The sequence below is a fragment of the Myotis nattereri genome (genome assembly GCF_964212035.1).
Source record: "Myotis nattereri genome assembly, chromosome: 9".
NCBI lineage: Eukaryota > Metazoa > Chordata > Mammalia > Chiroptera > Vespertilionidae > Myotis > Myotis nattereri.
In genome coordinates, this window is record NC_138084.1 from 28001320 (window position 1) to 28027370 (window position 26051).

At 41.4% G+C, this 26051-nt stretch overlaps 1 protein-coding gene across 2 annotated transcripts in view; it reads right to left on the reverse strand.

Annotated features, from left to right (window-relative positions):
• The window catches only part of NELL1 (neural EGFL like 1), a 702892-nt gene that overhangs the window by 512273 nt on the left and 164568 nt on the right, over positions 1-26051 (reverse strand). For both annotated transcript variants that reach the window (XM_081098633.1, XM_081098634.1), the window contains exons 10-12: positions 21621-21694; positions 14961-15060; positions 9133-9261 (exon numbers count right to left, since the gene is read on the reverse strand). In XM_081098633.1, the coding sequence (XP_080954759.1) occupies positions 9133-9261; positions 14961-15060; positions 21621-21694 (303 nt within the window). The remainder of the gene's footprint in view (positions 1-9132; positions 9262-14960; positions 15061-21620; positions 21695-26051) is intronic.

Sequence of the window (26051 nt, forward strand, 5' to 3'; positions counted from 1 at the left end):
GTGAAATGTAAATAAAAATTAGAAATGTACAGTAAAAAATGAAAATTTAACAATAATTATAAGCAGCCACAAAAGCAAAAAAACAAAAATACACAGTACAATATCCTGAGATTTTAACAATGGTAAACTGACTCATGTTTGTGCATTCTCTCCTTTGTGTGTCACCTGAGAGAAACATGACTGATCATACAGATATCAGCATGAAAGGGTTGTCGGGTTGAGAAGGGAATTGTTCAAGATGCGAGATGTTGGAAAAATGAGGTTCCACTGTATATGTTGGTAGAGTGAGTCCAGGTTCTCCAGAGAAATGGAACAAATAGGATATACAGAGATACAGATAATAGGAGACTCATTATAGGTGTTGGCTCACACCATTATGGAGGCTGAAAAGTGCCACCACCTGCCATCTACAAGCTGGAGACCCAGGAAAGCAGGTGGCATACCTCAGTCCGAGTCCATAGGTCTGAGAACCAGGGACACTAATGTTCCAGGGCAGAAAAAAGATAGACATCCCAAGTCAAGGAAAGAAAGAACTTGCCCTCTCTTTGCTTCTTTGTTCTATTGAAGCCTTTAGCAGCTTAAATGATACCCACCCATTTGGTGAGGGTGGATCATTTTGCTCAGTCTACCAAATCAAATGTTAATCTCTTCTAGAAGCACACTCACAGACACACATCCCTTAGGTAAAGTGGAGTTGACACATAAAATTTACCTTCACAGATAGATACCGGTGTGTGTGTGTGTGTGTGTGTGTGTGTGTGTGTGTGTATCTGAACTCTGAATAGCTCAAGATCAAGCCCTAGTCCACGTCCATGCACTACAAATGATGACAATACTTATTGCTATTACCATGATGGATAATTATAACACACAATTATATAATTATCATCATAAACAATGTCACAGTACAAGGCTATGTGGCTTCAGCCTTCACAAAATGCTTTCACAATCAATATCTTACTTAACCTTTCCAACCAAGTGGTACTATTTAAGCCTTATTTAAAAGTCCTATTTGCACCATGAGAAAAATCAAGACAGAAGAATTGAGTGACTTGCCAAGGTCACTGGCTGGTAAGTGGTAGAGCCAGGATCAATCAAGATCTTCTTATCCTTAGTTCAATGTTCTTTCACTACATCACTGCCCTGGGAGTTGCCAAGAAATGGAGGTACGGAAAATGCTAGAAAAGAGGGCCATATGAGGACAGCTGACTACCACAGAAAACTTCAAACCAGGGACAATTTGCTAAGTCGCCCTATGAACTCTCTCCTTCACATTCACATTGCTTTCATTTTTCATTTTCTTTTGCTATGCTACTTCACATTGAAATCTGAGGATTTTCTTAATTAACAAGCACCCTCTTTTAAGAACACATTTACCTCTGGGAACAGTTTGTGGCTATCAATCATTTACAAATGTGTGTAGGTTTGTTCCATGAATTGCTTTCCTTCTAGCATAAGATGCATAACTGCAGCACATGAGGGGCTGCGAATTTTGTTTGGAAGAAAAGATGGGGTCGCTTAGGAACATGAGGTTACATTGGGGATGAAACAAATCCAGGTGAGACGCTACAGTGGAGCCACAGGGGAACCTGGAGATAATACAAACAAGAGAGTGGGAGCAAGAGAGCTTGGTTAAATCCTAGCTCGTTTCCAATAAGCAAGATCAGTTAAATCCTAGCTAACTCTCAAATAAGCAAGTTTTAATACAATAAACTAAAGCCCGAGGACCATTTGGTGGGACACAGAAAACAAAAAGTAAAAAGCATAAAACTCATAGGGGATATTTTTTTCATTTATTAACTGTCAAGACTGAAAAACTGTTCATCAAAACAGATTAGTTTTCCTCCCGGGCACAGAGCCAGACATCACTTACCAGCCTCTCTTGCAGTTAGGTGTGGCCAGTGACAAAGTTCTGACTAGTGCAATGTGGCCCAGGCTGGCCCAGGATAACCTCCCATATATCACCTTCTATGCCCTTTCCCTGGCAACCTTGGAAGCCACATATTGCTCATGGTGAGGCAAAGAGGGGCAGAGCCTGGGTCCCTGCCTGGCAGCATTGAGGAAAGCCACCTGCCAAACAGGCCCACTCATTTAAACGTCCATATGAATTTTTCAAAAAATATTTTAAAGCTTCTATTGTGTTTAGCCCCAGAGAATTTTTTTCCCTAAAAGCAGCTGTCCAAAACAATATTTTTTATTGAGGTATAATTCAGATATAACATTATATTAGTTTCAGGTATATGACATGATTTAATATTTGTATATGTTGTGAGATGATCAGCACAATAAGTATAGTTAATATCAATCACCACACATAATTACAAATTATTTTTCTTTTTTGTCTTGTGATAAGAACTTTAAGATCTACTTTCTTAGCAATTTCTAAATATGCAATATAGTATTAGTTACTGTACTCACCATGGTGTACATTATTACCTCCATGACTTGTTTGTTTTATAGCTGTAAGTTTATATATTTTGATCCCCTTCATCCATTTTACTCTCTGCCCACTCTCCCTCTGACAAACCACCAATCTATCCTCCTTATCTTATGAGCTGTTTGTTTTACTTGTTTTTTATATTCTACACATAAGCAAGACCATACAGTATTTGTCATTCTCTGACTTATTTTATTTAGTATAATGCCCTCAAGTTCCATCCATGTTGTTGCAAATTTCATTATTTTCATTATTTTTATGGCTGAGTAGTATTCCATTAGATATACACATAGGTTGTTTCCATATTTTGACTATTGTAATGATGTTGCAATAAACATGGGGGTGAATATATGTTTTCTACTAGTGCATTCATTTTCTTTGGATAAATAGCCAGAAGTGGAATTGGGTCATATAATAACTCTAGTTTTAATTTTTTGAGGCCCTTCCATACTGGTCCAATCTACATTCTCACCAATAGGACACAAGTGTTCCTTTACTCCATATCCTTGACAACATCCGAACGCCTGTTAGAATAATAGCCATTCTAATAGGTGAGAGGTGATGCTTCATAGTGGTTTTGATTTGCATTTCATTGATGATTAGTGATGTTGAACATCTCTTCATATGCCTTTTGGCCTCTCTATGTCTTCTTTGGAAAAAAATTTATATTCATATCTTCTGCACATTTTTTAATTGGATTGTTGGTGGAGGGTTTTTGCTATTGGGTGACCAAAACAATTTTTAAACATTATTCTCTTCTTTCAAAAGTACAATTCTTTTGAGAGCTACAATTTCTCTGTTGCCTTTTGGTGAAGACAGTCAACCTATAGCAAGTAACAACAGTGCAGTTTGCATGGACTAAAGTGAGCAAGCAGCATTTCGGCATCCCATGGACTGGGTAGATGCTTTTGCAAAGTAGGCTTGGGAATAGAAAGGAGCAGAGAAAAGCTAGGCTCAAGAAGAAAGCTCATCTCTACTTGCTGTTGGGTGGGAGGCGGCATGTAGTTTATTGTAGGCAAAGCAAAGGCTACAGATTTCTGTCTTGGAAAACTAGGGGATGGGGAGAGAGGGGAATGACAGATACCTGGGTATCAGATCTCTCCAACAGTCATGCAGGCTAAATAGAGGGAATGTGTGGGGATTTTTGTAATAAAAAATACCATGAGGTATTCTCTTAAGCATTCTGAGTCTCTGGAAATAAATGGGAGTAGGAGCTTACAGTTAAGGTTTTACTAACATGAATAGCTAAGGAGGCTTTTGATGCCTGTGCTGTCCAAAGCAGGACTTTAGGAGATGACACCCAGACGTGAGCATAAATCAGGTTACGCGGATCACAAGGTTCATGTGTTTTGTAAAACTGCAAAACAACTACAGTTACCTGATTAATCTTTGGATAATTAGAAGCGTAATTAAGCACAATAGCCATTTTCCCACGCATTCTCTTAATCAGGAATTTATAGTCTTGTTTCTGTGGAAGCACACTCATGCTAGCCTTTCCATCCAATAAATATCTACCCCTGAGCTATTCTGCATCTGCTTTCTCTTTGAATCTCTGACCTCTCAGCCACTTTCCCAGACACTTAACACTCACAGAGTCAGACCCTTTGTCATCATCTCCACGCCGTAGAAGAAGTTATAAATCACCTTGCTAATCAGTTGTGGTGTCTTAGACATTTCAGTAGCTTTGTTACATGAAATTATGAAATTCGTACCAATACAGGTGACTTTGTTCCACAACACAGTTCTTTAAATACAGTCTCGCTTGTGTTTTTCCTTGAATACAGCTCCAAGTGTGGTTTTCAAGGAAGAAACCACTTCCCCTTATAAATTATAATGTTTGGTACCTCACTGGCAACAATATGCTCCTGGCAGGGATGATGAAACCTGGTCCTCCCAACAAAAAACAATCTCTCCTGCTACCTGCCAATTCTCCCAAAAGATGTGGATGTGGGAAACCCACTTTCTCAAAGTGCTGGCCTCAATGAGTACACACTCTTCCAATTCCAAGAAAGATCCTCAGACACATTAATGAAGTTAGTTGATGATAATGAGGATGAGGGTAACTGCTGTGATCCACTAAATGTTTATTGAATACCATACAGTGAACTAAGTTTTTGACATGCATTTCTCATTATCCCCTTGATTAGGAAATCCAATTGGCATTAACTATAAAAAAAAACACTAATTTACAACTTGTGATCTGCAAACTATCTATTGCCTGGTACCAGGACCACCGTGGACTATTAATGATCCACACAATATGTACTTTTTCTAGGAATTCTTGATACTTGCTCTATAAAAAAAAACTGCTTTCAGTCATGAGCACTGAACTAAAGGTATTTTTCTGAAACCACAATGATTAACTAATTCAGACAGTTATACATAGGCGCAGGCTAAGTTATGCAAAGGTAACAGGAATGGCACTCTCCAAAATTTCAGTGATTTACACAATTTTTTTCTACTCATGCCACATGTCCATCACCAGACAGTTGTCACACTGTTCCATATCATCTTTATTCTGGAAGCCCAGCCCTGCTCTGTAGCATTGCTGGTTTCTTTAGAAAGAAAAGAGAATGAGGTAGACCCCTGTGATAGCTGTTAAGCTTCTACTCTGAAATAGTGCATTTCATGTCCACTCACATTTCATTGGATCAAGAGGAACAATACAACATTGGAACAGGGTGGGATGGGAAGGTAGGGCCTAACACAAGTCATAAACGAGTTGAGTATTATCTTTCTTCATTTCTCCTAGCCTTAGTGTCCACACCCATAAAATGGCATTAATATGGCCAATGTTGCCACTTTCATCACAGGTTTATCAAGAGGCCAAAGAGCACACTAGCTACAAAAGGAGCTTGAAAACTTCAGAGCACTCTGCAAGTATAAAGTATATCATTTAAAGCTAATTGTTGTACTTTCCATGCCTGGCAGATTGCATAGTATATATGATGTCACATTGTTCTTCTTTTTTTTTTTCTTTTCTTTTTTACAGGTCTTTTACCTCCTTAGTTAAGTTTATTCCTAGGTATCTTAATTGTTTTGGTGCGATAGTAAATGGGATGTTTTTTTAGTCTCTCTTTCTGTAAGTTCACTATAGGTCAGTGATGGTGAACCTTTTGAGCTCGGTGTGTCAGCATTTTGAAAAACCTTAACTTAACTCTGGTGCTGTGTCACATATAGAAATTTTTTGATATTTGCAACCATAGTAAAACAAAGACTTATATTTTTAATATTTATTTTATACTAGAGGCCTGGTACATAAAAATTTGTGCACATTGTTCTTTATTCTTCTAAATAACTTTTTATTTCAGGAAGAGAAATGTTTATGACACTCTATTTATGTAGACTCCACATTCAAAAAGAGCTTAAGTAGGCCTCAATTGCTATACTTTGCTCAGACACTACCTGTAATTTAAGCTAATGCATCTGAAACTATGTAAGACCAACCCATTGAAAATGTCTTCAGAAAGGTAAAAAGGCTCAGCATACCAGATTCATAAAACATCAAAATCCAACAAAAGCAGCTTTCAAATGGGGACCATTCCTGTTTGAGTCAGACCAGGCAAAATGAAATGACCTCCCATGAATTGTATCAGAGCTGACAAAGGGTCTTGTTACCTTCTATTGATTGACTTGGAATTCTAATATCTTCTCTATGGCAGTTTCTACAGCAATCTCTGCAGAGAAGGAGTCCTTAACACCATCTCTCTGCTACTACCCCAGGAAGTTAAAAAATCTGAAAGCCTTTTTGCTTCCTTTTCCACCAAGAGAATGAATAGGCTTTTCAAGATGGCCTGGAGAATGTGTATAACATTTTGTTTTAATTTCCAATCCAGTCCTCACAGATTGTACAATATGGGTCATTTTCACTCCATTTACTCAGAGTAAAAAAATAACTTGCCTGAAGCAGTTCATAAGTATCTACTTCTCTCTAGGGCTATGGTGAGACAATGAACTCAGATCTCTGAGTCCCTGGTACCCAAGTGGTACTTGGCGACCTCTCACCTTGTCTATCAGATCATTCCAGAGGGCAATTCTGAGGTCAGAGCTGGGGAAGTGGCCATAAACTAAATTTTATCATAAAAGAATGGAGTCAGCATAGCTTTTTGCCCACCCAAAGCCATTTCTACACTCTTCTTGTTGCCATAACCCAAATTGGTTCAGGTAAAGAACAAAGATCATTTTGTCTCTGGGAAGGAAAAACCCTACTCCAGCTCCAGGGGGTGAACACAGTCAGCCCTAACCAGTGGCAGTCATCTCCCCACCTTTCTCAAGCATTGGTCTAGGGGTGGAAAGGACGAAGCCCCGGTGTGAAAACAATGTTAGTGGGAGTGCTTATGGGGGACCTTCTAGGAAGGACTTTCCTTAAACATGAAAAAACAGATCCTTACACAGAAAAGGTTTGAAACCCTGGCCCTTCTTTCCTTACTTGTTTTGGACACTGGTGAGTGGGGCTATGATAGCAGCCATCATGCAACTATAGGAAAATAAGCCCAAAGTCCAACATGCTGAGGATGGCAGAATTGAGAGAAGGGCAATTGCTCTCAATGCTGATATTCACTCAACATGGTTCTCAGTGCCTCCCATCCAGATGCCCAGTATTTGACTCCCTGGGTTCCATTCTTCTACCATAAGTGAGCTCTAATACTTTGTCATTTCTTTTTAGGTGCTATCCTTCTCTCCATGAACAAGCCCTCTGGAACTTATGGGAAGTCTCCATGATAAGAGAGAAATGAGTGAATCCTAAGCACATCACCATTACCCAAAGTGGTGATGCCCACTGGCCCACAGTTGGGCACATACACTAAGCTGAAAATGAGTATGTAAAAAAAAACCCAGTAATTAATATCTAAAATCATTCAACATAATGAATAAAATAAGGCCTCACACAGGAGAGCAGGTTTAATATCACAAATGGCTCCCAGGAGTTGGTTCTATGGAATAAAGAAATGTATCAACGAGAAGAGAATCAGAGTCCCAAAAAGTATTTGCATCAGCAATTCTCTCCTGAATCCTGCCAGCTCTCAGTATTTTTCCATGGTGAATGGAGAATAGGGTGTTTACATTTTTTTAATTTTTTTAATTATATTAATTTTATGACAAAAATAGAAAATAGCATAGAGATATAAAAATATCAATGTGATGTATTGAAATTAATAGTCATCCAAAACTGACAATAAGTAGTATGTTATTAAAGGGTGGAGAAAAGGTTCATGACCAAAGGGACAACTTCATCCTTCCAAGTAGCATGTCTCCCTAATCAACTTCAAATCTATAAAGGTAAGCAAAAGGAAAAAAAGGTGAAAAGGAGAGGTGGAAAAATCCATTAGCTAAACAATATTGTTCATGAGAACCAAAGCGGCAATGAAGTCTTCCAGGAGAGATGAAAAACAGAGGCACTGCCTACCACATACTAAGCCCTTGCACTGATCAGACACATTTCCGAACAACTGAAAAGGTCTTTAGTCAAAGCCAAAAAGTTAAGCAGGAGTCAACCATCTAAAATAGTAGAACGGAAAGGGATTTACCATTATTGGCACCAGTCGTCTTTACCTCGAGAATACCTGACCCACGTGAGAACCCAGCAATTTGAAAGAGAATGACCAAGACTGTGCAGCATTCATTCCATTCAAAACATCTACTTCCTGACTAGCAGATCACCAAGGCTCAATATATAGTTAGTGAAGATTACAGGAATTATTGGGTCCAACCAGGACAGAGAAACAACTTAGCCATCATTTCTCCTATTAGAGCCTCTCTAAAGTTAAGGAGGGAGCCAGGGAGCACCTGAGAATGAATGGGCGCAGGCATTAGAGTGCTATACACATAGGCCAGGGTCAGAGCTAATCCCTGCTCCTCTGGTATATTAAAGGAGCAGGGGTGAACAATGCTCCCCATGAGCAGGGTTGAGTACTGAGCTTGGAAAGAGGGGTTCTGCTCTCTAGAGTGAAAAGTGGGGTCACTGATGCTTAAGGCCCCTAACCCATAATAATGGCATCAGTCCATGTGCTAAAGTTATGCATCTATCTATCTATCACCTTGACTTTTAGTAGAATTTGTTAATTATTAATCCATGAATCAGTCATTAAAACACAATTGGAAACAAATGCTGACCTTGGGAAGTGAAGAAAATGGCAGTTGGGTATACACTAGTATAAAAGCATCATTCAAAAAAAGGATCCACCACATAACATTTCACTGATCTTGGAGATGACAACATATTCAAAGAAGATAACAGAAATGGATGTGTTTGTGGTTTTGCTGATGATTGTTAAATACAGTGATAGCAGAACATGGGATGTGATATGGCCTGACTGCCTTCGTTGCTTTGCTATGTTTCATGACCACCTTCAAAGGTCTTGCTTTCATGTTTCTAAGCAGCCGAGAAAAAAACAGGAGAATAGATACCCTAGGTCAGTGGTCGACAAACTGCGGCTCACGAGCCACGTGAGGCTCTTTGGCCCCTTGAGTGTGGCCACGAAGTTTCGATCGCACTGTACGTGCACGCCCGCACGTGGTATTTTGTGGAAGAGCCACACTCAAGGGGCCGCAATTTCCCTTCCACTGCCCTAGGTAATTGACAGAATTTCTTACAGGATCCTATAGGTCCAAAGTCAAGTGCTGGCTTTCCACCTTCAACCATGTCTACCAGGAACACATTTCTCACAAGTGACTTCATTACATAGCTCACTTACCTTCACAGTAGGCGGGGTCTCCCTGGACAGAGATGTAACCATTCTTGCACTCACAAGTAGCTTTTGTATTCCAGTTTTTACACTCTGAGTTTTCACCACATTTAGGTCCTTCTGCACAGAAGTTATGACCTAGAAGAAGCGCATATATTTTTACATCATAAACTAAGAGAATAAAAGACTACCAAGTCCTAAATAAAGCATGAAACATCAAAGTATGGGCCCTCAAGGGGTGAAGACATTTAACTGTGGACAGAGGGCTGGGCCATAAGGATGGGTCTGTTAGAGACTGAGCTCTGGACTCTCACATGTTCTGTCTTAGAAAGCATTTAGTTATTGTCTGCAATAGTTGACACATAAGAGTCTTCCTATCCCAGCAGCCTGGCCTTCGTACCTGGTCCCTCTCTGGGGCAATATGCCTCCTTTGGGAGGCTCCCTGGACGCTGGTCCATTGTGGCACTTTCAGTAGCACAGACTTCATGGACTCCCTGAGGCTGCACACTCCTTCAAAAGCCCTGTGCTCTCAGCTCAACAGTGTAATGGGCAGCCCTGTCACTGAGTCCATTTAGCCCAGGGCTGCAGGGATTTTGATCAGATGCCATCTATTGATATGTGGAGGACCTGACCTCTACAAACCACCAGTTCCTCTACTATTTAGGTACTGAATTACATTCTCACGGAGTACCTCTTTTCCAGCCTCTTTCCCCCTCAAACACCCTGAAATCCTCTCTCTAAAACATTTCAATTACAAATTCACCTAAAACGATAAGAAAGACTAGAGGAAAAAATCATATGACTCCAAGACTCTTTGGGAAGATTTAATTGAAGGGCATAAAATCTTAAATAGCACAAATAATCTCAACTAATATCAGTCCAGGCCAGATGACAAGGCAAATGAGCAAGAATTAAAATGACAGATAAACTCACTGGGAACAGATGTCGGAAAGAACTTTTTACCCAACACCGAAAGTTTTAAACACGCAGCAAAACCCTGCAAAGTCATTGGCGACATTGAAGATACAATTAGCGTCCATTACGAGGAAAATGAAACCCTGAGGAGTGTTTCAAGAGTTCGGGGATGGGCCAAATGATGTGTGTTTTCCCAGAGGGATCCTGAAAATGCACGGTCAAGATTGTTGGCTTTTTTTTCCTTCCCCTTTAACTGAGAGCACCAGCAATTCCCGGGCAGTCTCTTTTGCTGGGGCTCCACGCATGCTTTTATTACTTCTTCCCAGGCAGGAGCAGAGATGTCACTGCAGTGCCTACTCCTCCCTTCCCTGCCTCCTGCCTCCCACTGAAGCAAGCAGGCTCCTGCTATATATAGCCATTACTTCAAGGTGATGATGAGGGTAAACAAATTTCATGCTGCCTCAGGCACAAACTGTCCTGAGGCAACAAAGAAAAAAAAATAAAGATGCAGTGATTAGGACCTGGGCCCCAGCAATTGCACAGTGGCCTCTTCCTACCAATGTCCATCACCTTGATCCTTTTTGCATGTCCTCCCTCCTAAAGGTCCTGCAGTTCTTTCCCTAGGGGCATCCTGGATGCACCTACAGCCCACTGGGTTTAACCACCTGTTCAGCTGATTACCTTGCTCTTTCTCTAAAGGATTGGGATATTACTAGCCTTGAGCCTGACCCGAGGTGTCCAAGTCCCTAGTCAGGATGTAAGTTCTATTGACATGGTGAACATCTTAAGTCAGTCACAGCCTATTATTCTTAACTCTAAGGTCTTAGGTTTATTTCCTAAAAACAGACAAACTCAGTGGAAAGCTGTAGTCTTCACCTCTCTTCTTGATTAGTTAATTTGGGGTGGTCAAATATGAAACCACATAAGAAGATGGGCATGACTCGATAAAAAAAAGTTAGCTGCAAAATCAAGCCATGAGTTAGAACTTGAGGAAAACAAGTCCTATCTCAGCAAAATGGGTTCCACCATTATTCACATGTGCATATGTGGAGCCTATCAGCGGGTATGAAACATAATTTCATTCAAAGTCACTGACATAAAAGTAACAGAAATGTAGAATAGGAACATATCTTTATCTACATTGTCTCCTACATTTAAAGAATCAATTTGTTTAATTGTGATGATTAAAACAATTGTCATTTAAAAAAAAGTTGGAGAGCTCTCTGGATATTCCATATATATATATATATATATATATATATATATATATATAATTTCATTTTATTTTTTTGGTTAATCCTCACCTGAGGATATTTTGCCATCTATTTTTTTTTTTTTTTTAGGGAGAATGGAAGAGAGAGGGAAGGACAGAGAGAAACATCAATGTGAGAGAAACACATTGATCGGTTGCCTCTCACATAAGCCCTGACCAGAGCCTGGGCTGGGGAGGAGCCTGCAGCCAAGACATGTGCCCTTGACCAGAATCGAACCCGGGACGCATTGGTCCACAGGCCGACGCTCTATCCACTGAGCCAAACTGGCCAGGGCTGGATATTCTATAATCAGCCAACTGGGATCAGGAAGCAAAAAGCACTGTATTTCCTCAAATTCTTAATCGAAGCCTCCTCACATCTGGTAGCTCATCAGAGTCCTCAGGAAAATAAGCCTTGGAAAAACTTTAGTTTCCTCAGCAGGCGTAAGAAAGGCTTGGACTCTGAGGAATAATACTCCCCTGGGGTGATTTCCCTCAAACTAATGAGCTGATATCCACAGTAAGACAGAGAAATGATAAATATGCTAATTGAAGGGCCTCCCAGGCAAGTATTGAAAGAAGCTACAGCCACTTCATTTCCCATAACCAATAATATCAGAGTGGCAGGAACCAGCCAGCGGAAAACATACACCGTGCTCATCCCTGAACCCTGCTTTCCAGGCCATCGGCATCCCGCCTCCCTGCTCCCCTGCTGCCTGCCAGTCAGGGCTCAATCTCAATCCACAAAGCAAGCGGTGCAGCCTTCCCCATATGAGGGACAAAAATTACTTTACATAGAAATTGAGTGTTTCTCACCTTTTCATTACATTCTGTTTTAGAGTGGGGAGGGAAGGGGGGAGAAGCACTGAATAATTCCCTTAGCTGAGGCACACTGGGCTTTCCAAGGCTCCTCAGAATAGTAATTGTCCAACCCCTCCTCTTCTGGCCAGACTCGCCTCAGAAAACATGAACAGGGAGAAAAGGGTAAAAGACTACCAGAAGTCAAAGGGGAGAAAACATCTCCCACAATATTGTGAGAGACTATTATGTTTTCTGTAAAGATGCCCTGGGAAATAAGTTGGAATGAAGAGATGTGGAGTAAAATTCACAGAGAGCATAGTTTGAGACAATAGGCCTGTGAGCTCATCCGGATTGATTTTTTGTTAATCGTCATATAAATTTTATGTTTTCATGAGAAAAAGAATACCCTGCTGCCCAGATACACATGCCTTTCGCTTTCTGATTGTCCAATGTGCAAAGCAAGCCCCAGCAGGTGGACAGGCAGGTGGGATGTTCTGGGCTCCTCTCTGCCATAGGTCAACACGGAGAAAGGAGGTAATGACAGGAAGTGCTCCTGAAAAGCCTCAGTCAAAAATGTGCCTTCTTCACTCCAGTGTCTGAATTCTGGGATGGGAGGAGGAACCCAAGAGGACCCATGTACTTCAATAGTTTAATTCAACCCACTCCCTAAAAGAGGTACCCTCTACCATATGTTTTCTGAAGACATGCTCTGATTCCTGTCAAAATGTACATAAGTAACTCTCTCTAATACGCACCCCTCCAAAAAACCATCAGCGGCCACAAAAAGAGTTGGTAGCTTCCTGGCTGAGAAGGAAGGAAAAAGAAGAAAATCCTCAATGTCATAGATTAACCCTGGCTATGATCTCATCTCTGAAGCCCTATGCCTGCCTCCCATGTTCCCTCAAGCTGAGTCAGGTTCAGTGAAAGCCACCACGTTGCCAGCAAGGAGAGCCTTGCATGAGTCTGGTGTTTAATGAAATGTCGTGTCTCTCAGCATCTTCATTGGTGAAGAAGCACATGGACTCATAGAAGTGCTGGCAGAAGCAGGAACACCTGGTCCATTGTGAATGGGTCAGAGCAATGAAAGTCCTCTTGAATTTCTGTGGGATAATCAATGATTCTGCTCTAATGAAACCATACATCAGAAAAGATTTAAATAAACTGAGTCCCACTTGGCACTTCAACAAATAGCAGCTGATGGATTTTGCATTAAACTGCAAGACCTCCCTAGCAACCCTATCAGTTCCCAATAAATGCATCCCTCAGAAAATTCCATCAATTGCAAGGTCTTTCTAAAGCATCCTAGTGGCAAATACGCTAGTAACCTTGAAAGCAGAGAAATAAGGGAAGAGGCTCTGAGGGCATGGTTATCATTTCCTTGATTCTAAGAGCTATTCATGCCTATCAACATCCCAAGGTATCCCAGGAATGTTTCCAAAATACTGCTCTCATGACCAACCACAGAGAGAAAGTGCAGCCTCAGCTGAAAACAATCCACGATCAAATACAACATTTTTATGTGTCAGAAGGTGCTAGCGGAGGGGCCAGCACATTGTGGGCTGCCACCTGGATTTTAAATAAATTTGTACTGGAACATAGCCACACTCCTCTATTCATTTACCTATTGGCTGTGCTGCTTTTGTAATACAACAGCAGAGGTAAGTAGATGCAATAAAAAAAAAAAAAAAAAAAAAAAAAACCTTCTGGTCCTGCAAAACCTAGAATATTTACTTTGTGGCCCTTTACAGGAAATACTATATGCCAATGCTGTACTGAAGAAAAGATTTTTAAAAAGTAAAATATGAGGTTAAATGAGCTAACCTGCTATGCTGCTGATTTTTCTTAACTATAGAAGCTTTGAAGTAAGCCAAAAGGGATCTAGCTCCCTGACTATTTGAGGATGTGGTAAAGGATTTGTAGTGGGTAGGCTTTTGAAACAATAGCTGCCGGTTTAACTGGGTTGTTTTTTTTTTAAGGTTTCAATTAAATTTAAGGTTCTCCTAACCTCCTAATTAGACCTCCTCATGTAATTCTGCCTGGGTGAGAAGTTTCAGAGAGGAAGTGATATTTGAGCAGGGGTTTGATATATAAGAGTAAATTTTGGAAAGAAGGTAATTTCAAGAAGAGAAGGCAAACCAATTTCTCTCCAAGAATTAATTAGCAATTAGGTATTACTTACCTGAACTGTTTCTCCTTACAGGAAATATAAATGTTATATGTAAATCCATGAGTAAGGATTTACTGTAAGTCATCCTCTGTTGGATATGGGAATTGACCCATGGAAAGGGCTGAAAAAAAAAATGCTTCCAATCTCAGTCATGAGAAATGTCTATAATAATAAAAGCGTAATGTGCTAATTAGACCAGACATCCTTCCGGACGAAGCAGGGGCTGTGAGGGAAGCCCGGGTCCCGGGTGCCTGCCTGCAGCCAGAAGTCCGGGTCCCGGGTGCCAGAGGGAAGCCAGTGCCGGCAGCCCAGGGGAAGGAAGGCCTACTTTTGCACGAATTTCATGCATCGGGTCTCTAGTGTAATAATAATGATGATGATGGTCATTATTGCAGGATCATTATCATTATCATAGGAATTACTGTGTATTGAAGACTTATCACATGCTAGGCACGATGCTAGATGCTGATGCCTTATCGCATTTAATCCTCACAATAGTCCTAAGAAGGAGATGCTGTCATTATCCTCACTTTACAATTAAGGAGACTAGGACTGAGAAAGGTCATTAGGATATGTTTCTAAGTAGCAGAGCAGACTTTCAGCACTTGTGCTATTATCATCACACAATTCACTCAACCCTGATGTCCCCATGGATACTTGTGCCCTCAGCCCAAGCCCAGGCCCGCCACCAAGCCCTCTTACCTCGACAAACACTACAGCACTGACTCTCTGGGAGGATGTGATCCTTCTCTGAGCAGTTCAAAGGAGGGCATGCTTCTGTAATTTTCACTAAAACTCCACCCTGGAAGTCAAATAATAGGGAAACAAAACTGTTCATTATGTTTAACAGCCTGCAGTGATAACCAGCTACCATAATTAACAGTACTCCCAAGAATTCCACAATCATGACAAAGTCTCAAATTAAACTGATGAATTTCCTGGAGGGGAAGATACAGGTCCCTTTCTATGCCAAAAGAGCCTCAATTTCAACAAACATTTTTGAGTCTAGTCTCTGTCACAGAAGGTCACTGAAGATGGTGTGCTGAGAAATTGTAACAATCAACTATTGGGCAAGTGGGGAAGCCCTCATTTGTAGTATTTGCTGATTTCTGTGGTGCAAATACCCTGATGGTGGCAGATTTTGAACTACCAACCTGATATCACTGAACACACAGGGGGAAGGAATGTACAATGAGCTCACACGAGCTTCTATGAGCCATTTCAGTTATCTACCACATCACTGTGGACCCAAAGATAAATGACATCTTCCTTGCCCTTGATCAGCTCACAGTTTGAGAGAAAAATAAAAATTAAAAAAACACCTTAATCCAGAAACCATAATACATTACAGTAAGTCCTTAAAAATGTGATCTAATTAAGGTTTGATAATGTGCCATGGGAGAATAATTAATTCTGACCAGGTGTGGAGAAATTATGAAGATGCCACATTCCAGGGATCTTGAATAATGGAATAAAAAAAAGGAATAAAATACTTTCCCAGCAGAAGAAACAGAGGAAGAGGCAAGGTATACAGGTAAGAAAGAACTGAAGAGGGTTGTTGACATGAGTGCTAGATTTTTCCCTAGCTATAAATAAAATCACAATAAAATTTGAAATATTCAGCAGGTGAATCTTTATGACCTCACTTCAACAAAGGTAGGTATTATGAGTACCTGTATTTAGATTTGCTCTGAATTTTAAGAATTAGTCCATTAATTATTACAAAAAAGGGTTTGAGAGTCCCTTTTTTTAAATGTTCGGTTTTTCTTTCTTCTTTTGTATAAGTATAGCATATTCTCACTTGTATTTTATTTTATTTTCACTTACAGTTGACATTTAATATTATTTTCTATTAGTTTCAGGTGTACAGCATAGTTGTTAGATAATCATATACTTTACTCTGTTCCATTCTTACGAGGATGTTTAACTCAACCAAAAAGCAAGCTCAAGAAAGAGTCTCATTTAAGGCCAACAAATATGAGAGAACAGGACAGAGCTGGGAGCCAAGAGGGATGAGGAAGACACTGAGTTTTCCATCTCCAGAGACTCTATCATCCCACTGGCCCCACCATTCACTGGTTGGGCAGGAACTCCCATTCATCATGCACATCCATTCTTAGTAAGAACATAAACATAACTTTAAATGTCAAATATAAATTTAATTTCCAACTACTCATCATAAAAATAATTTGCAAAATGGCTTCTTGGCCTTTCATATCATCCTCAGCCCAGACAGTTCAGCCTCTAGCTTTCCTTGGATGTCTTTTCTTTCTCCCCCTTTGTTCTTTACACTTGATCTGCCCAAAGGCAGTTAGATCTCTTATAACGGGCCCTAAGATCTGAGAACTGATTCTGCTAATCACCCTCAGTTCACCTTTTCAGCTACATTCTATTGTGTCTCAATCTAGGCCAAGCCGGGTGGCACGCAGCCTCAAGAGTTAGCACCAGTCTTAAGGCTAGTGTGCCTAGCAGATGTACCTTCCTTTCTGCAACAGGGAATCAAACCAGTTATTACAAACCACAGGAAATGAGTGGCCATACTATTAGGAGCACAAGCTAAGTGCAAAGGAAAACACAATGCTTAATTATTTACCACTATGGCCTCTACTTTTTTATATATATATATATATATATATATATATATATATATATATATATATATATAATGAATGAGAGGCTAAGCGACTGTCCGACGGTCCGACTGGTAGCTATGATGTGCAATGACCACCAGAGGGCAGATGCTCAATGCAGGAGCTGCCAAGCTACGGTGACTAGGTCTCGGGTGATACACCCCAGAACCAGAGAGGAGGGAGCCCAATTCTGGGGTGCATCACCTGAGAACCACCCTCTCACAATCTGGGAGCCCTTGGGGCTGGCCAGGGAGGGACTGCAGGAGGTTGGCTCCAGGGTGTGTCTGGCCCCTCTTGCCCAGTCCCATCCCACCTGCCACCTTCTAATTAATTGCCTTTCAATGTGCACAAATCTGTGCACTGGGGCATTAGTATTAATATATTTATTCATTTCCTACTGCCTCTTTACATAAGTAACAGGAGTGGACACTGTGGGACCTCTTTAATCAGTTCTGGGTGCTCATCCCCCAGCTTCTGAATGCTTCGCTGCTCCTGGCTCATCCCTGCCGCCCTCAGAAGGTTGTCCCTGCACAGAGCCAGAGTTACCAATAAGTTCTACATCTCCCACTTCCAAGGCCCAAAGACAGTGAGTGACAAGCATGGGAGGCTCTTTACCCAGAGGAGAGACAATAGCTGGAGTATAATCCCGTTACCTCAAGGGACCAGGGAATGTCTGCCCTTTCACCTAAACTCCCCCCATGCTCAGTTTCTTGCCCTTCCCTCTCCTGCATCCCCCACCCTCTTGCACTGGTTCTCCTGGGAGCTACCATAATGAATCACTTGTATTGAAATCCTTAGTTTAGGGTCTGTTTCTGGGAGAACCCAAACTAGGATGCTAAGATAAATGTCACTCTTACTATCAAAAATAAACCATTAAAAGAGATCATCTCGAGGTAGTGAGATTCTGGAGTAATTTCCATTTTCTTCCTTATACTTTTCCCTCTATACTGCCAATTTCATATCTTGTGTATATATCTGCTCTTGTAAAAAGAAATATTAAAAATGCTACAGGAGACTTTTTCAAATAATCACTAGGAAAGGTTCTTTTAAGATAAAAAGGGCTTGCTTTGCTGATTAAATCAGTCAACAATGTAATCAACCTTTAGCATATTTGATGAGTACGATCATTCCAAATGTTTAAATAGAGACAAACCCCTTTGCCTGAATTGGAAAATAATTTCAACTGTGATTACAGTCACATAAGTGCCTCCAAATCCATTTAGGCCAGCCACACAATTAGGCACAAACCTTTTTAAACTTTATTTTCAAAACTACCTCTAGCAAAGAAGTAACTCATGATTAACATTTTTTAATCCTGCTGATTACAGTATGTTATATTCTGACTCTTGGAGCTCTACACTGCTGGGAAAATAGATTCTTCCACTTCTTTCTAACTTAGAGCAACCATCTCCATGTCGTTGGTGAACTCTAAACACTTCCAAGTTGCTGATCGCTGTGCTTCAACCTGAAGTTCTAATAACATAAAATTCACATCTTTAAGTAAAACAATTTGTTGCTGGCCTAAACAAATATTGCAGGGTATCAATAATTGAACAAAATTGAGCAAGACAGCTAGAAGATATTATTCATATTGATTTTTAAAAAATATATTGCCCTAACTGGTTTGGCTCAGTGGATAGAACTTCAGCCTAAGGACTGGAGGGTCCTGGGTTTAATTCCGGTCAAGGCACATGTCCAGGTTGCAGGCTCATCCACAGTAGGGGGCATGCAGGAAACAGCCGATCAATGATTCTCTCTCATCATTGACGTTTCTCTCTCTCTCTCTCTCTCTCTCTCTCTCTCTCTCTCTCTCTCTCTCTCTCTCTCCCGCCCTCCTTCCCTTCCCCCTTCCTCTCTGAAATCAATAAAAATATATTTTTTAAAAAATAATATATTAACTTCTAGAAAAACTTGGTGAAAATATTTGAAACAGGGTTGTTTTTCTTTGTTTATTTGTCTGTTTCACTGGTCTTGCTAAAGCTTTAAAATGAATCCAGGAAACTGGAAATGGCTGGATTTCCAGGCAACCTCTTGTCAACTGGGGATATATATGTGTTTGAACCACAGAACACAGAAAATTATCTGAGTAATTATTTGCTCAATTCTCCTAAGGATAGCACTTGCGTAGTACCCTTTTAAATGCCTAGGAGAGAAGTTAATTCATTACATACAACAGGTGCCATAGGGCATTAGGGCTTCTATCTTGAGAAAGGCTGCCAAGGAAAGACCTGAGGCCCTCTGCTCCTATACCTATCACCCTCTCTCCCTGCTGACAACATCTATTAAATGTGTCCCCAGGTGCCCCTGTGCCCTTTTATAATGCTACCCCTTTATCAAGGCAATCAATGAGCCATTCATTGCCTGACCAATCTGGTCTTAGACGGATTAAAAAGTGATAATTCAATCATTCTGAACTTACTCTTCGAAAATTCAGAAATGAGAATTATTTCCAAGTAAGTTTAACACCATGAGAAGTGGCAGAGGAGAGGCTAAGAGCCAGATGACATAGGTTCAGATCCCAGCCAGTTTGCTGACTCGCTCTGTGACTTTGATCTCTTGTGACTCACTTTCCTCATCTGTAAAATGGATATACAAGTAGGACCTAACTCATAGTGTTATTATGATCTTTATATGACGTAAGATGTTTAAAATGTTTTAGTGTCTAGAAAATACTAAGTGATTGAAAATTTTAATTGTTGTCAATAACCCTTCTCTTTATACACAAAGTAAACATTTAGTAAATAACTGTAGAAATACAATAAATTAATGACTCTTTAAAGAGGATGAAATTATTCACAGACACAACACTCACACACACACACACACACCACTTGTGCAAAGACAGTAAGTAATGTCTGTCCCAACTTCTTTCTAAATTGTAAAAATATAACAACAACAACTAACAGTAAAAGGTGAGCTAAAGACTATATATAGGTCACCTACAATCTGCCAACAACACTGGTAAATGCTATTCCAATCATCTGGCATTTGAATTCAGGTCCATATCTTCTAGAAGTCTCCAATGGTGTCTGCCTTGATCCCCTCTGATAATAACAGGGATCAAGTCATAATTGTCACCCCACTGTTTCTGCTCAAAAAGTAAAAGGGGTTGCTAGTTGTAAGCGACAGATACATGGCAGACACTGAGATCATCAGGAGAGTGGGCAAAATTGCCTTTAGTCATCCCAGATGTAGAAGAAAAAGTAGGGGTTTTAGAATCCAAATAATTTCCCCTTCCTTAGAAGGGAAACAATTTACAGAGAACATGACATGTGTCTTACAGTCAGGGGGGACATGTGTGGTCATGTGGGATACCAAGAACAGCTCACAGTTATTGAGGACTTACTTTGTGCCAAGCACTCTGCCAAGTTCTCCACATGGTTTATCTCATTTAATCGGCACTATGTGGTAATATGCCGGCCCCACGTGGGAGACCACCCTCCAGCTCCCTCACTCCCAGGCCTGGTAGCTGGCCCTGTTGATGGAAAGATCACAGAGCCCTGCGGTCACACCATCCCTGCCTCTGCCATAGCCTCAGGAGCCCCTGCCCACAGCATCCCCGGCTGCAGAGACCACTGCACCTGCATTTCCACCAGACTGTCTGGACCCATGGAAACTCTGGCATTCCCAGTAGCAGCCAAGAAAGAGCCGCAACAGGGAAGTTCAAAGTCGTTAACCCCTGGGATCAATTCTGACCGATGAGAGACAGGAAACTGGAAAAAGCCTTCCCTCCATCCAAGTCCCCCATAAAGAACTGAATTCAAGCTTCTTGTGAGAATTCTGCAGGTCTCTAATGCCTCATTCTCCCCTGTCTTTTTCCCAGCAAATGAAATAATGCAGGTAACACCAGGGAGCAATGGTGGCCTATTCTGAGACACAGTGGTTCTGGTCAGTATCTCTGTAGATGCCCCACAAAAGCAGGCTTTTTGGCTGTTCTGATGCACCACATCGCATTGGCTCCCCCTCCTTTCCTTCCTTCCCTCTGTCTCTCATGCTTCCACTCCCGGGGGGACACCTCACTCAAGTAACTGCAAGACCAACTCCCACACTTTATCCAGCACATTGTTCAAACAGCACCTCCTCAGAGAGGCCCTCCCATCCCCACTGTAAAGCTCTCTATTCCTTTGCCTGGTTTATATTGTTTATAGAATTGTAGTGTATACTTACTTGTTTATTTCCTGTCCCCTCCACTAGACTGCCAGTGCTATAAACACAGAGACTTTGTTTTGTTCTCTATTGTACAATCCTGGTATGTATCATTGGCTCAGTGCATGTTTGGCGAATGATAATTGAATGAGATCTATGGTTCTACATATCTGATTTCAAGAAACATATAGGAGGAGGCAGGCAGGAGACAAAGGCATTTTCTCACACTGTACCAGGTACTTGGGAGGAGAGGTGACACTGTCCCCAGCTGGCATGGAAGATTGATTCCAAAACGACTCAAATCATGTTCCCAGGGCCACCTGCCACCCTCCCTGACTCATAATAGCTTCTACTTCCCTTCCCCTTCTCATTGTTTCCTTAATAGCTTTTCCCAAGGCTACCTGACCCACAGCTGACCAACCACAAGCCAACCACACAATGACAGTGGCAAGGACTTCAGTGGACCACAGAGACCCACTCAGTGGCCCACTCAGGCCACATGCTCCACTTCAGAACCCGACCTAAAAACCAACATTTCTGCCTGCAGTTCCCCACCAGTGAGAGGGATCCTATGATTGAAACTCACTCGGCATTCCCGACAGCTCTTGGTTAAAATCCGCTGGCCTTCTGCAAGGACTTTTCCTCCATAGATACATTTTGCTGTAATAAAACAGAAAAATGGGTCAGACAGTCATGCTATGCAACAAAATAACCTCAGAGGTGCCATCAAACTCCAACAGATCCCACAGAGCATAGATGCTCTGATTCTAAGCATTACAAATACCTTTGTCTAGAGTGAGACATGGGAATAGCTTGGGGATAACTGTCGAATACCCCAGTCAGACCACAGCCATAATGATGTTTGTCATGAGCCCTTCACACCAAGGAGACACAACTATTTCCATGTTGCACTTGCAGAAGGAACTAGAGAGTGAACTGATGTGGCTAGAAGTTAAAACAAAGAAGGGGTTATCATCTCCAGGGAGAACAATAGCAGTAGCTTTGATTCAGACACTCCAGCTAGAAGACAAATGACTAGGTAAGAGGGAACTCGTAGACGCTCCATTCATCAGAACCTCAGCCACAATGTAGAATGATGCCATTTTCCCTTGTGACCATGAAAAGTGCATGTCCTTAGCCTATCTGTTCCCGAGAAGCTCAGAGACAACTGAAAAATATAAGCCAAGCCCGTAAAGTGCTTTATCAACGCACTAGAGAGACTGCCCTTAGAAAGGTGAGCTTAACAGGCTAACGGGCATGTGGAACGGATAGGGCCTGTAGAAAAGTGAAAAGAGAAGCGTACTAGTACATGGAGCTCCCACCACTCAACTTACATTCCACTAGGATTCAGTCCTCGACTCAACCTGCTGACCCACTTTTAAGCAAGTGAAGGTGGATGAGGCTGAGTCTCTTCCCGGAAGAGAGAACAGTGTATGCAAATCCCATCAGTTTCAACTGAGGCCTGGCTGCCCCCAAGAAGCTGTTCTTGGTTCTTAACACTGGTACAATGCCTTCACCGTGTGCTTCTGTGGTGCTCTGGACCTAGACTAACACAGTGCATATGATGTTCTATCTCAGTGGCCTAGGTAATTACACATTCCCCTGCCAACTGCAACCCCGTGAAGGTAGGGGTTATGTCTATCCCATATTTTTCTCACCAGCCCCAAGCTCAATGCCTCTCTGGGCTTACTGTTAGTCACAATAAATAATGTTAAAATTGATGAGCCTCTAGTTGGTAGTAAAAGCCAGCCAAATTTCCTGATTCTCAGATAAGAGTTCTTTCTGCTATTCAATGCAATTTTTTGCATTTATTTTTATTTTTCAATTACAGTTTACATTCAGCATTCTTCTTTATGAGCTTCAGATGTACAAAAAAGTGTTCTCCCTGCTGCTCTAAGTACCCACTGGCCCCACACATATGCATCCCAATATTATTGATTCTATTCCCTATGCTGTAATCTACATCTCTATAACATTAAAAGCAGACACCACGGTTTCCTGAACAAAAACAGCAACGATGGCAATAAACAAGTAGAGAGTAGATATAATTTTTTAGATAGCTCCCTAACTCCCCTCATTAGATAGATAGATAGATAGATAGATAGATAGATAGATAGATAGATAGATGATAGATAATAGATGATAGATTTATAAATGATAGATATCTGTCTAGATAGATAGATAGATAGATAGATAGATAGATAGATAGATAGATAGATAGATGATAGATAGATCCCTGATCATCTTTTATGCCTCAGTTTTCTGGACAAATCATGGCTCACTGGTCCTAATGATGATGCGGATTCCCCCATTTACTTGCATGAGGAGACCAGACCTCCCAAAGCCTGGAATTCCTGTCTAATGAACTCCCACACTCCCCAGCACAGCTGCTGCCAACTTGGCAAGACAGCTCCCTCCAGAGTGACAGTCCTGCTAACTGCCCTGCTGTCAAAACTGCCATCTGCTTCGTGGCCCAGGCTGAGAAGCCAAGAAACAGACTTTTCTTCCTGATTTTGCCCCTGGCCACCCCTACAATGGTGGGAGCCCACTTGCTACCCTGGCTTAAGACACAGGCTCAAGTCCTCCCTTCCTCTGATACCCTCATCCCCAAACTCCAAATTCGGAGATGAGCATGTCTTACGGTTTACATTCACAACACACGTGGGGACACATGCAGCCTCAGATCACCAGTCTGGTATAAAAGTTAAATGTCCGCTGAACTTTATGTCCTCCCACAGTAGCGAGCTCTTGGAGCTGGGGGATGAAATCAGCATGATTCCACACACCTCGGCCATTTCACTTTGGCACTGGTGGGGACGTGTCTATGCTTATGATATCAAGTATTGATGAAATTACCTGAGGAGCTGAAACCGGTTTGGCTCAGTGGACAGAGCATCGGCTTACGGACTGAAAGGTCCCAAGTTCGATTCCGGTCAAGGGCATGTACCTGGGTTGCGGGCACATCCCCAGTGGGAGATGTGCAGGAGGCAGCTGATCGATGTTTCTCTCTCATCGATGTTTCTAACTATCTATCTCTCTCCCTTCCTCTCTGTAAAAAATCAATAAAAAATATATTAAAAAAAAAAAAAGAAAGAAAGAAATTACCTGAGGAATGCTTGCGGGATCATCACTGGAGGCCACCAGACTGTCCCCTACTTTCTCATACTCAGCTCACTTCTCTGAGGGTACCCCTCCTTCCCTGCCACTGCCCTGCATATGTCTAACATCAGTCCTCATTATGCAACCTTTTGATCTACAGCCCAAAGGCTCACTTTCAATGTCTCAGGAAATTCAAGCATAAGGTGAGTCAGGCTCCGGTGCCTTTGGCTGGGGCATTTGAGACTCCCACCAAGCCACTGTCGGCAGGAGCAGAGATGTAAATGGATACCTGAAACCCCTCCTATCACACTGGGGACCAGCAAACGAGGATATTTCACAGCCCGACCATGAAACTGAAACTCGGCGCCAACGCACACTTCTCCAAGATGTCAGAAACAAACGGACTGGGGATTTCTGCACCCACAGACCCTTCAAATGTGAACCTGATTTCTCCAGCGCAGTGATTGGAGACTTCTGCCATTTAGGCACATACTGAATAAGTGATTGACAAGTACATCATAGCAGCCCTGTCGGACGTGGGCAGGGGTTGCTCTATCTTTATTTAGGTCTTTGTGCCCTGCATGTACTCACCATCCCTTGGCATTTTGCAGCTTAGAATACCAGAATCAGCCCTCCGTGTTTCAGTATAAAGGAGGGTGGCGGATCAGAAAGGCTGAACACCCACTCACCTTCCTGCCTCTGTGAGCTCATTCACAAAGTGGACTCCAGGTACCACCTCTACAAGTCACATCCAGTGGTTTTGCTGTCAACACCTTTGCCACAAGCATTTTCACCACAAACGTTTTCACCACCTAACTGGTCATTGGCAATTTTACCATAGAAGAGAAAATAACTTTTTGATAATTCAATTTTATTTCTCCATTAATGAATCAACTACCTTCAGCTGACTTAATGTATTTAAGCTAGTTGTCAATTTCATTTCATTTCTCCACTGACAAAGTTCTCACAGTATTCCCATTTTTTTAAAAAAAATATATATACTTTTTATTTCAGAAAGGAAGGGAGTGGTAGAGAGAGATAGAAATTTCAGTGATGAAAGAGAATCACTGATCAGCTGCCTGCTGCATACCCCCTTACTGGGGATTGAGTCACCCAGGCACATGCCCTGACCAGGAATTAACTGTGACCTCCTGTTCATAGTTGGCCACTCAACCACTGAGCCACACTGGCCAAGCAGTACTCTCATTTTTATATCATATATCTTAGCCAGGATGCATCTTATACTAGAAAATGATTATATATAAGTTTGTGCAAATACTTTGGTGACCACAGCCCTCCACTCCCACCCATCAAAACCAAAAGCTTATCAAGCTGTGGCAAGTAGACAAAAAGCAGCTACTAATTTGCAACAGTCTTCGAGAGCATTAATCATTGATTCTTTAATTGGAAAATGATACCTCTCTTAATGAAGGAAGAAATTACTGTGAAAAAACAAAAACAAAAACAAAAAACAACCAAAAAGAAAAACTGCAATGCCAATAGTGGAAACAAATCAGCAAGCAAAACAAACAAAAACAAACCCAGAAGTATAACACTATGGACAAAAATTGACTTCAAAGTCAAAGTATCTTCATTTTAGTCAATGAAGTCTTTTTAATTTTGTTACTAATGTTTCATGTTGCAGTATGGCCTCTTTAATGTCCCTTTTTAATTTTTCATCCTTTTATCTTTCATAGCAAAATAGCCTTCCCGCAATTGCACGAACACAGGTGTGGCGAAGATGTTTATGGGGAAGCTACCTAGAACCCTCTGAGCAAGACACCCACATAAAACTGGTTGCTCCTCGGCATCTCCAACTCAAACACACCAAGCAGAATGTACTGCTCTCTGAACTACTTCTTCCACCTGCCTTATTTCTGTTAATCACACTGTCAGTCCCCCACCAGCTCTTGTTCAA